The sequence below is a fragment of the Eleutherodactylus coqui genome, chromosome 4 (genome assembly GCF_035609145.1).
Source record: "Eleutherodactylus coqui strain aEleCoq1 chromosome 4, aEleCoq1.hap1, whole genome shotgun sequence".
NCBI lineage: Eukaryota > Metazoa > Chordata > Amphibia > Anura > Eleutherodactylidae > Eleutherodactylus > Eleutherodactylus coqui.
The window spans coordinates 256922662-256934769 of record NC_089840.1 but is presented as its reverse complement, the minus strand read 5'-3'; the positions used below and the strand labels follow the sequence as shown (position 1 = coordinate 256934769).

At 44.5% G+C, this 12108-nt stretch overlaps 1 protein-coding gene across 2 annotated transcripts in view; it reads right to left on the bottom strand.

The window, feature by feature from the left end:
* The window catches only part of DOCK1 (dedicator of cytokinesis 1), a 364042-nt gene that overhangs the window by 308074 nt on the left and 43860 nt on the right, over positions 1–12108 (bottom strand). For both annotated transcript variants that reach the window (XM_066601145.1, XM_066601146.1), the window contains exons 7-9: positions 6798–6933; positions 4885–5039; positions 976–1057 (exon numbers count right to left, since the gene is read on the bottom strand). In XM_066601145.1, coding sequence (XP_066457242.1) covers positions 976–1057; positions 4885–5039; positions 6798–6933 — 373 coding nt within the window. The remainder of the gene's footprint in view (positions 1–975; positions 1058–4884; positions 5040–6797; positions 6934–12108) is intronic.

The window sequence follows — 12108 nt, the reverse complement described above, 5'->3', positions numbered from 1 at the left end:
GCCCTCCAAACGAGGGAATGTCCATTGTCCTTCTGCAAATGAGGCAGCCTCCACTTCTAAAGACTATGGACACCTTTGCATTGATTTTTTTTTTGTTTAATTGCTCATTTGCTTCCTAAATGCAAAGTTAAGCAACTTTCTAAATACTCTTCATTAGAAATGTCATACACACTCTACAGCGGCAAAATCTACACAGCTGACTGGGCGATTCTGACTGATCCAACAGTACACTGCTCCGGGCTTCGTCAACTCTCTGCACTCTCCCCCTATCATATCCTCAGTGTTAGAGAGGATAGCAGGAGCGGGGAGGAGGTTGCAGAAGGCAAATCAGTGTGAAGACAGAGGAAAGCATCCAACTCTGCAAGGAGGGCAGATCACAGAACCTGTATAGTATCAGAGTAGAGAAAGGGAGAAAGGGAGGACAGAACACAACAGTCTGCTTTGATAGACCATGTAGGCTACATATTAATAACCAAGGCAGACTCTGAAAGGAATGGGATGGGGAAATCACAAACTCCTCAGTATGAAGGTCTACCAACACAAGGGAGAATATAACCCTCATGGTCTGTAGAGGGAGACAACTGTGTAGAGGAATAAAGCCTTGCTGATACATGAGAGCTACTGAAGGCAGCAGCATCCTGGACACATAAACCGCACATCCAGCATGTATTATAGGGAGGGACACCTCTACATGCGAAAAGTTTGAAACTAGGAGGCAGCTGGATATCAGGGGGGTGAGAATGAATAAATTGAAACTCGAGCCTGAAACTTAGAGCAACCTTTTTTTTTTTAAACTCAAGGTTACCACTAACATACAGAATCAGGTTTCCATGTGCATAGTCTTTAAGTGAGCCATCAATCTTCTACAAAACTTGGGTTACTTGAGGACTTGGAAAAGCCTACATCTGCACAGGAACAAATCCGTTATTTTATCAGGACATCTTGCAGAAATACCCGTAATCATATATATCTTACTGTGAAAACAGCTCGCAGATTGTGAAGCCTCTCAATGTCTTTTGGCAGGCCTGAACTTGACCAGCGAACCAAGTAGTTTTCACTGAAAAGAAGTGAAGTGATGCATTAGCAAAGCAGGAAATGTTCTCATTGTAATACATTTTAAGAGTGAATAGCCTGTGCGGCGCACAATAACAGACTGTCATACTATCCTGCACTGCCATTACATCAGCGCCTGACAGGTACATATATTTTTATAAAAACAGGTCCTCGGCCTCCACCGGTTTTTTCCCCTTAGTACATGCATCAAATATGGAGCCAAAATGTTCTATCATGCACTTCATATAGCACTTATACAAGGCAGTCTTCCTTGCATCTGTAAACTAGCGCATTAAGAACAGGGGCACCCATTAAAGGGGATGTCCAGTTACCAGACAATACGCTGTACTTGCTTGTCCTCGTACGCAGGGATGTAGTGCTGTTGCCCCACCATCCTCCCAGTATTTATTGTGGAAGAGGTCACAGGAAGCTACATGACCACTACAGGCAATTAGAGGCCGCAGGGTCGCAGTTCTGAACTCCTAACATCGTGGCACCCAGGATGTGAGCGATGGTGCGGTGAGGACATCTTCCACACCCACACCAATAAGTGAGCAGTACTGCAGCGCTGGATCTCTGCGGTAGAGGAGGAGCAAGTACCGCTCGGTTATTTTATGGCAGTTGCAGCTATTGCAGGGGACAGGGGGATGTTGTTTTGTAATTAGACAAACCCTTTTAAAAGACAGCTGTGATCAATGAAGATTCCTTAGCATAGAATGGCAGAGTTGGAAGGGACCTCCAGAGTCATCAGGTCCAACCCCCTGCTCAATGCAGGATCACCAAATCATCCCAGACAGATGTCTGCCCAGCCTTTGTTTGAACACTTGCATTGAAGGAGAACTCACCACCTTCTGTGGTAACCTGTTCCAATCATTGATCACCCTTACTTTCTAATATCTAATCTGTGTCTCCTCCCTTTCAGTTTCATCCCATTTCTTCTAGTCTTTCCTTGTGCAGATGAGAATAGGGCTGATCCCTCTGCACTGTGACAGCCCTTCAGATATTTGTAGACAGCTATTAAGTCTCCTCTCAGCCTTCTTTTTGGCAAGCTACGCATTCCCAGATCCTTTAACAGTTCCTCATAGGACATGGTTTGCAGACCGCTCACCATCTTGGTAACTCTTCTCTGACCTTGCTCCAGTTTGTCTACATCTTTTTTTAAAGTGAGGTGCCCAGAACTGGACACAGTATTTCAGATCAGGTCTGACTAAGGAAGAGTAGAGGGGGATAATGACCTCACGTGATCTAGACTCTATGCTTCTCTTAATACATCCCAGAATTGCGTTTGCCTTTTTGGCTGCTGCATCACATTGTTGACTCATATTCAGTCTATGATCTATTAATATACCCAAGTCTTTTTCACATGTGTTGCTGCTTACCCCAATTCCTCCCATTCTGTATGTGCTTTTTTCATTTTTCTTGCCCATTTGTAGGACTTTGCATTTCTCAGTTGTCAAGAAATACTTTATGATAACCACTTTCAGGTCATTTGGCGGGTGTGTGGTAATGACACAATCAAGTTTCTCCCACAGTAAAAAGTATTTAAAAGGGACTGTCCCCTATGGGCTCCATAATCTAACGCGCCGATTCTGGAGATGCGTCGACTGGATGGGCGAAGACTTTGTATTTTATCCACTTACCAAAGCTTCCCCTTAATACCTGCAACTACCCATAGACTCATACTATGCACATATGTCCTTATCATCATTTTGGCCTAACAACAAGGAATCAGGTTCTGCACTATTTTTTGCTGATTGTTAAGATTTTTTCCCCAAATTTAGCAAAGAAAAACTTTCCGCCCACTCTTTGGTATACAACGCATCACTCAATCCCATGTTTCATTTTACTAATGCAAAGCACATGTAAAAATAATTACAATTTTTTTTTTGGTACTTGCTGTAAAATTGCATTTTAGATTTCTACTCAAAAATTCACAAGTGCATTAGATGAGAAGAAATCGTTAAACTAATGACATTAATTTTGGATGCTTGCTTTAATTACTAGGATGTGATTGGGATTTATTAACTAGTTATGAACTGTGAAGAAGTTTCCAGGAGTCTTTTCCCTTCATTAATTTTCAATTATATTTGATTAATTTACAAATCTACAGGCAGTTTATATCATTTACTTCCAGCTTCATGGATGTGACTTTCTACAACAGGAAAAAGTAAAACTTTTCCAATGCTGTGATATTGACAACCTATCCGCACAGTTCCATTCATGGTTTACTGCGACACAGCACCGTACATGTAGTTGTGGTGATGCCTCGTACTGCAATCAGCTGCAGTACCAGAAGTAATACTTCCCATTCCCTGCAGAGGAGGAGGGGGGGGGGGGCTCCTGCTGCAGACAGTGAAGAGGAAGAGAAGCCATATGGCTGATCTCCTCTGACACAGAAGATTTTACTTATAAATGTAGTTTGAGACTAAATAGGATCAAAAGACGGGAGGAGGTAAAAAAAAAAGGAGGTGATGGGACTTTTAATTTTCTGATGCATTTTCTATGTTCTTCTAATCATTGTATAAAAGAAGAGTTCTGCAACGTTCTAATCTACTTTGTGTTTCAATTCCTTGTTACTTACAAGATCAAGGTCACCGAATGACTGAAAACATTCTTGTTTGTGTTTAGAGACTGAAAAGTCATCCTAGCCCACCACTACTTAGGGCTCTCTCACACGGGCGTTTTTTACTGCGTATTACAAGCAAGGGCTTGGCACATGTAATATGCGGTAACTAACTTTACATTACTTCTAACAGCGCCTTTAAGGCCTTTTCACACAGGCGACACCGCGATTTTCTCACAGCAATACAGCAATTTCGTAGCGCTACTAAGTCGCATGTGATGCTACAAAATCGCGCGACTTTGTAGCATCATGTGCGAAAATTTTCAGGGGGGGAGGGGGGAGGCTTAAAATATAAGCCCTACCCCGAAAATCAGCTGTAACTAAAGAAAAAAAAAAAAAGTATACATCACCTATTCCGCGCTGTCCGGGGCGCCACCGCAGCTTCTCCCCTGGTCCCGGCACTGATATTCTTCATCTTCTGGCCGGGGATTGTAAAATCGCCGGCTGCTGGAAGCACTGGCTGTGATTGGCTGACACTTAGCAAATCACAGCCAGTGCTCGAAGAATGACTGTGATTCGTTCAATCACTGCCATCCATCGAGCAGTTGCTGTGATTGGCTTAGTGTCAGCCAATCACAGCCAGCGCTTCCAGGAGGCGGGCATTTTTGAATTCCCGGCCAAAAGAGAAGATCAGTGTCGGGACCTGGGGAGAAGCTGCAGCCGGGCTGACAGTGAGTCTAAGGTGATTTCTGTGCGTTTTTTTTTTTTCTTTCAGCAGTTAGGGCTTAGATTATAGCTTTGACAGTAGCATTTGCTGACCAGCAGCACAAATCTCTTTTCCATTCTGGACTTCAGGCTGCAAGATTGCAACTTAGTTATACACAGTAACCAACTGCAGCAATGCAAGCAAAACTGAGGTGCAACTTTTTCAGGCTCCAAGTGTAAATAATAATGGAGGTACTATAGAAAATGCACCAGAACACTGTCTTACATGCTTTGAAAAACATTAGCACTGTGGTGCAGACACTTTAACATCAGCGAAAAAGAGGCACCGATTTGCAGAAAGGGGGTGTGGCTTGGTCACAAAGGAGCATGACCCGAATTCAGCGGAGCATGTCAAAAACCAAGCCAAAACTTTGGCGCAAAAACTGTTGTAACTTAAACTACTAGGTGGTATAAAAAAAAGTTAGGAAGGAGTGTCTAAAGATGCGCCAGATGAACCAGCAGGTAATTGTATCATGACATACATGGCTGAAACCATCACCAACCTGATGAACTTGGACTCCAAGGGATCATACAGTGACATTAAAACTTCAGCATCCTCCCCGATCTTGCAAACTACATTTTTTAAGTTGACAAACAATGCAAAAGATGGCGTGGCGGCAAACTTGGCTTGTCTGTTGATGTCATTCTGCTTCTGGGACTAAATGTGCGAGAAATACAAAAACTAAGAGCATGAATAAAAAAAAAACAAAAAACAAAAAACTATACTTCAAGACAGAATATTATTTTCAAAAGTCCGGATGCGATTGGGTATCTTTACTAACATTGAAAACCAAAGGATTTTCAGTAACGACCAACGTACCGGGTGTTAGTTACAGGGTTTCCCATTTAGCTACAATACAGTACGTAAACCAGCACTAGTAGTAACTACTAGATATGAAGGGGGGGGGGGGGGGAGTTGTGATTGGTTGCTCCAGCACAACAGAAGAGTGGGCAGGAGGGTGGCCTTTTGGGGGAAAAAATAATATAGGAGTGTTTTCTTTTCGGGGCAACATGGTATAGTATCTTATAACACTCACCTAGTAGGCGGCGTTCAGGTCCCTTACGCTGGGCTGCAGGCTTCCGTGTACTCCTGAATGCAGACAGAGCATTTCTTCCTGGTAGAATACTCCGCCTCCAGCAAGCGATTGCTCTGATTGGTTAAATCGAGCGCTGTGTCAGCCACTCAAAGCCAGCACTCCATTAACCAATCGCAGCCATTCATTGAATATCATTGTATGACTGTGATTGGTTAATCGAGCGCCGGCTCCAATTAGCTGAGGTGGCGCTCAATGAACCAATCAGAGCAATCACTTGCTAGAGGCAGGGTATTTAAGCCGCGCTTCCAGGAAGAAATACTTTGTCAGTGTTAAGGAGTACACGGAAGCATGCAACAACGCCGCTGCCCAGCGTGAGGGAGCCGAACGCCGTCTACTAGGCGAGCATTACTTTTTTTTCAGGGTAGGGCTCATAATTGGGGAAACACGATATATACACATGATATAATCCAGATTTCAATGGAAAATCACTAATAGTCTGTTTAACATGGATTTTTGATGCAATATTGCATACCTATTGCCGCTGATCTTCACACAGATTTTAGCCCACAGATAAAATGTCACCTTTTGTTTTTTCCACAATGTAGATTTAAATTCTGTGAGTGGTCAAATTCCCGCCGTATAGACTAAAAGGCCCATTTACATGGAGCGATGATCGCTCAAACGACAGTTTGAGTGACAGCTTTGAGTGATCATTTTGCATAAACTATTAACTAGCTACTCAGATACTTAGTAGCTTATTAGCGTGCAAATGAAGCCTTAGCTGAATGCAGTTAATAGCCCGAGGGCTCTTATCTGCTTTCAGCTCCTTTGTTTTCCCATGGGAAACAATGCTATCAGCACTACCTGTGGAGGACTCTTGATAAGACAGCACCATGATTTTTAGGTTGTCCTGAATTTAACGATCAGCTAGCAGTGCACGATGGCAGCACGTTTAGACACAACAATTATCGCTCAAACGATTGTGTTTTTTTGCGGTTTTTGATCGATCATCGCTCCATATAAATGGGCCTTAAGGCATGAAGATGAGCAAAAATATTCGGTAAGGCGATTTACTCGAGAGAGCATCGGCTTTTTCGAGTAACTGGTGGCTCATCCCTGAAGATTCGAGGGAGGGGGGGGGGGGGGGCAGAGAGATCCTGGTGTACAAAAGGATCAGGTGTTAGAATGCGACATCTCCGATTCTCCCGACCCTTCCTCCCCAATCGCCCGGTCAGTATCTATCAGGGAACGTTAAGTAACTCCCATACGCATAACAGAGCCGTCCAAACCGGCCGTTATCAGCAGGTTCAGATGACTAAAGTGTAATGTGTGCGGGCGCTTATGTCTAACCAATTACTGCTAACACTAATATTACTGACCTTTTCCTCCTGGATTCTCTCCTCCACCTGTTTTGATGCAATCTCATGTGCCTGGAACAGGTTTATAGTGCTGGTCTGCTCCGGGTCTAGAATGTTACCATCCTCATCCCGGACAACAAGATCCAAATCAAGAACCCTAGGGCAAAAGGCAAACCGTTCAGTGCAAACCACAAAGAGGAAATATCAGTTCCACAAACGCAACTGACAATACACAGAGCAAATCATAAGGTCATTAGAGTAAATGAAAAGAAACTGGGTAAAAAGAAGAAGGGGGGGGGGGAGAAAAGGAAAATAAATGGTAAAGGGAATGTAAAAAAGGTATAGAGGGAAAGGGAAATACACAAGGGGGAGAGTTAGAAGGAAAAGAAAGGAACGCGAGAAGGAAAAATAAAACATTAGTAGAGTATGAAAAGGTGAAAGAGGTAGACAAGAGATCAAGGGGTGATGAGAAAACAAAAGAGTGAGGCATGGGGAGGAAAGTGGAGGGATGGAGGGGGGGGGGGGGGAAACAGCCATGTTACAGTCAATTAATTCAGATGAGACACGATCAATTACTAAAATATTAGTAAGAACAGCGTCTAATATAAAAGGGTATCCCGGTAGAATGAAGTTATCCCATATCCACAGGACAGGGAATAACTTGCTGATGGGTGTAAGTCTGGAACCCACAATTATTATTCATTCAGGGATGCACGGAGCCCCTGTTTTGACAGAGCTGTGGCCACGCATTAATATCAATGGGACTACCGAAGCGAGAGTTCAAGCACCGGACTATCTCCGGCAGTCCGTTCTGTTAATCACCGGGAGTTCCAATGTTCCAACCCCCCCACCAATCAGCATGCCCGGTCCTCGGGCTACGGGACAACTTCATTTTACTGGAACTCCCGGCATTAAGGGTATGTTCACATGGCGCAGTCTTGTGCAGGGTTGAAGTGGAGCCCACGAAGATTCCGCGTCCCATTACTTTCAGCGGGAATCCATACCGTAGTCCACAAGGATTCCATTTTATAAACATTCCAAAATCAGTGTGCATTAAAAAAAAAAAGAGGGGGGGGGGGGGATATGTCCCTCACTGTATCGGCATTGGGTATCCCACAAGCGGATTTGCCCATTGAAACAATCTAAATCCATGTGTGGATGTACATGTGCATAGCCAAAGTAGAAACCTGCGGCTTGGCAACGATTTTTCAGAGGCGGAATCTGTATGGGATTTCATTGTGTGAACAGACGTTTGAGGTTGATGGCTTATCCTCAGGAGTCAGACTCAATGGGGGGGGGGGGGTTGACTCCTGGCACCTGTACGAACAGCTGATTAAAGGGGCTTCACAGCTCCAGTGTACGAGACCGAGCCGTAGAGAGCCACAATACAGGCACAGTCGCTATAAAACGTATGACGCCGAGCGCGGCAAACAGCTAAGAGGATGTGGCATTCACTAGAGTGCTGTAAACCCTTCAATTAGCTGATCGGCAGAGGGGGGTTGGAGTTGGACTGCCACTGATCTGATATCGATGGTCTTTACTAAAAAAAAAAAAAAAAAAGGCTAGAAATATAATAGTCCGAAATAACCCTGTTAACCCTTTCATGACCAAGGGCCATTGATGCTCCTGGGTCCAGGTCAGATTGTGCAATTCTGGCATTCTCACTTTAAAAAATAAAAAAAGTCACAACTTTATTTTACAATCAACAGAGCTGTATGAGGGCTCATTTTTTTCTGCAGGGTAACCTGTAGGTTTAATTGGTACTATTTTAGGGTTCACACGACAATCTGCTTTTATTCATTACTTTCTTGAATATGAGGTGACCCAAAAGAAGAAAAAAACAAACAAACAAAAACAAACACACAACTCATTGTAAATTTGTAACTTTTAATAAGGTTTTAATATATATATATATATATTATATACACACATATATACACATACACATATATACACACACACACATTATATATATATATATATATACACACACACACACACACACACACACACTTTTTTTCTTTTTTTTTTATTAAAAAAAGGGTCTTTATTTTAGTTATTTCTTATTTATTTTTTGTCCCCATAAGGCCTAATGCACACGGGCATATTTGCACTGTGGGATCCGGAGCTTCGATCCCAAAGCAAATACAGCCCATAGGGCTTGCATTGAAAAATGCACTTCCATGCCCAAGAGTGGAAATCAACTGAGATATTCTGCTCACGGGGTGGAAATCGCGGCCTGTTCTATATCAGTGCGAGTCTCGCATCACCGCGTCATCGCTGACGCACCGGGTCTGCACTGCGCATGTGCGGCTGTGCGCCAGCCAGCACATCCACAGCGCAAAGTGAGAACGCCGGACAGGCAAGCCGGAGCCCACTGCAGGGGCACAGGGTTGCATCCCGCTGCGAGGATCTTGCAGACAGAATCCAACACGACCGTCTGCATTTGGCCTTAGGGATCATATTATGGTATTGCATTTTACTGCATTAGAGGCTCCTTATTAACCCTTTCTAATCCACTGTCTGACGTCTAAAGACATTCTGATTGAAGGCTGTACAGCTCCGATGTCGGAAGACGTCTGGCAGGGTATTCTTATTGTAGATTACTGGCCGTTCTGTTGTCGGGGGGGGGGGGGGGGGGCTCTCCAGCATATCCCTTACCGCAGTACTGGCTCTAGGCAGCAGATGGCACCATTGTATAATGGCAGCAAGAGAAAGCCCCCTAGGAAACCCTGAATCCAAAATTGGATTGTAAAGGGTTAAAGACCACAGATACATTTTACTAGACAAACAATCAAGGCAGCCCTGGGGGCCTTTAGAGGTCTGCAGGCTACCATGACCCTCAGGGGACAACCTTGCTATCTTAATCATGGAGGGGATGTGTTGGACATTTAAATGACACTCTCAGAATGGACGGCAGTATTTAAAGTGTTAAAAGCCGCAATCTGAACTGTCTCTCTCTGCAGTTGATACAAGCTGTCAAAGACCCTGCGATACCCACCGTGTATGGAGCTCGCCCCCCCAATCCGCAACATACACAGCATCCATTGTGGATGTCTATATCCGTCCTAACTGCACAGGGTAAGAGCAGACAGGAAGGGGTTAAAGAACCCCGCCTGACAGCCGGTTCCATACAGCAAACTGAATGGGTCCGTAAGAACCCTCAGCAGAGGATTGTAAACTGACTCTTCCTGCCTAAACTAAGCGTTGTGATTAGATCTTGTCGTATGAAGGATGCATATGTCCTAGATGCAGCATAAACATTGTATTCCGGGGCCTCGGAGGAGAGCGCATCCATTACTTCTCGGGAGCGGAGGACGCTTCTCGGCAAGTCTTGTTGCCATTTGTCAGAAGTTTTAGAACAAAACGAATTCTCAAGATGTTCGTTCTTGTTTGAATGCGGAGCATCTGGAGGCTAGGCAAACTTTAAGCAAATACATTGGCAGATGGTAAGACACAATAACAAACAAGGAATTCATTAATTGAGAAGAAGGTTAGGCTTTAAATTCTTTATTATGAATAGAATCAAGGATCTGTCTCAAAACGGCTTCTATGCAAAAGCAAAAAACTTGGTCACAGGAAATGCAAAACCGCCATATCGCAGTGAACCACGCGCAAAATTAGATTTTCATGAAGCTGCCCGACTGTTAAAAAGGCTAAAAGGCAAAACGCATACCTAAACACCCCGGAAAGGTAACCGTCTGCTGCTAATAAAGGTCTACATATTCATGTGGCAATGCTAATCGCTGCAGCCTCAGAAAGCATCATCTAGTGCGGAAGAGAAGCGGCAGGTACAAGGTTATAGCAGGAGATACAGAATACGAGGACACGAACACGGCGTTCCCCGCCATAAGTGACCGGCTACTACCATGTCCCGTCTCTATGCCGATATCACCCAGGTATACACCCCTCCCCAAGACACCAGCCCTGCACTGCTACAACGCACCCATGATGGTCTGTCCGCTGTCTAACACCACGTCCGTTCGCTATCGGACAGCGAATCCTTCGCAAACTGACCTTCTTGCGTTTCCGCCGTCTCTTCACCGACCTAAACCCAATATCTCCATAACTCCTCGCTACTTAGGTCATATTTGGCTTTAATATTTTGCGCGCTCATTTTACCCGCACCTCCAAATTATATCCCCAGAATCCGTCCATTTCTGACTGTGGATAGATATAGATTGTCGCCCTGATCAAATCTAGTCTTAAAGGGGATTTTCAAGTTATTTCTTTTATATAGTTTTGGCTCTGACTTCACCCGCCAAAAGGCCAGGATACGTCCAGTTAACCGGTCACATGGGCTTCTGGTGTAGAAGCCCCAAGGCGGGTATACTAGACGTCACTGATGACATCCCTGCCGGCCTCCCATTGGCTGCAACGGTCACGTGAGTAGACAACCTACATGAGCGCTACCGCCAATACAAACAGCGGACTGGAGCGCGGCCAGTGGGGAAGCAGCGCCCTGCAGGAAGCGGAAATGAGGTTTTTGCTTTACATACACCGCACCCCCCCGATATTAAATAGGTCAGAAAACCCCTTTAATGCAAATTGCTACAGATTGGTCTTCCCCTCACTAAAGTCTCTCCCCTCCAATAGATCTTAAATGCAACCACGTTTAGACCACCGCATCGATGCCTCCAGCCGGCGCCAGTCACTACACTGGTTGTCTGTGCGCTATAGACTATTAAAGGGTTTTTGCAGGGAAATATAATTGATGACCTATCCTCCGTATAGTTCATCAATAGCTCCACCAATCACTAACCTGGCCGATCAGCTGATCACGCGCCTGCTGTCAGTGCCACAACACACAGGGGAATGGAGCAGATGCTCTTAGCTCTGACCCCTGTATAGTGGCCGGCACTTGTAACTACAAGCGCAGCACTAATTACAATGAATAAGAGCTGCACATGTAGTTACAAGCATCAGCCACTACACAGGAGTCAGTGCAGCAGCTTCCGCTTGGTACCCGTGGTGTGGTGGTGACAGCGGGTGCCCAGTCAACGAACCCCGGCCAATCCTGGGAATAGGTCATCGATAGCATTTCCTTGGAAAACACTCTTAAACTCCCCACTCATCCATAAAGCTCTCCACAACGCTGTATACATCATCATATTATCCCGCACGGTGAACACTAGTAGAAGAATAAAATAAGGAATGACAGAATTGCGCGTTTCCTTGTGACCCAGTCTCCAAAAGAAAAGAAAAAAAGAAAGAAAGAAGTCAATACAAAAAAGTGATCAAAAAGTCTTATTTACCCAAATGGTACCAACAGGAAAAACAGCTCAACCCACACACAAAAAAAAAAAAAAAAAGCCATCGCGACAGGCCATCA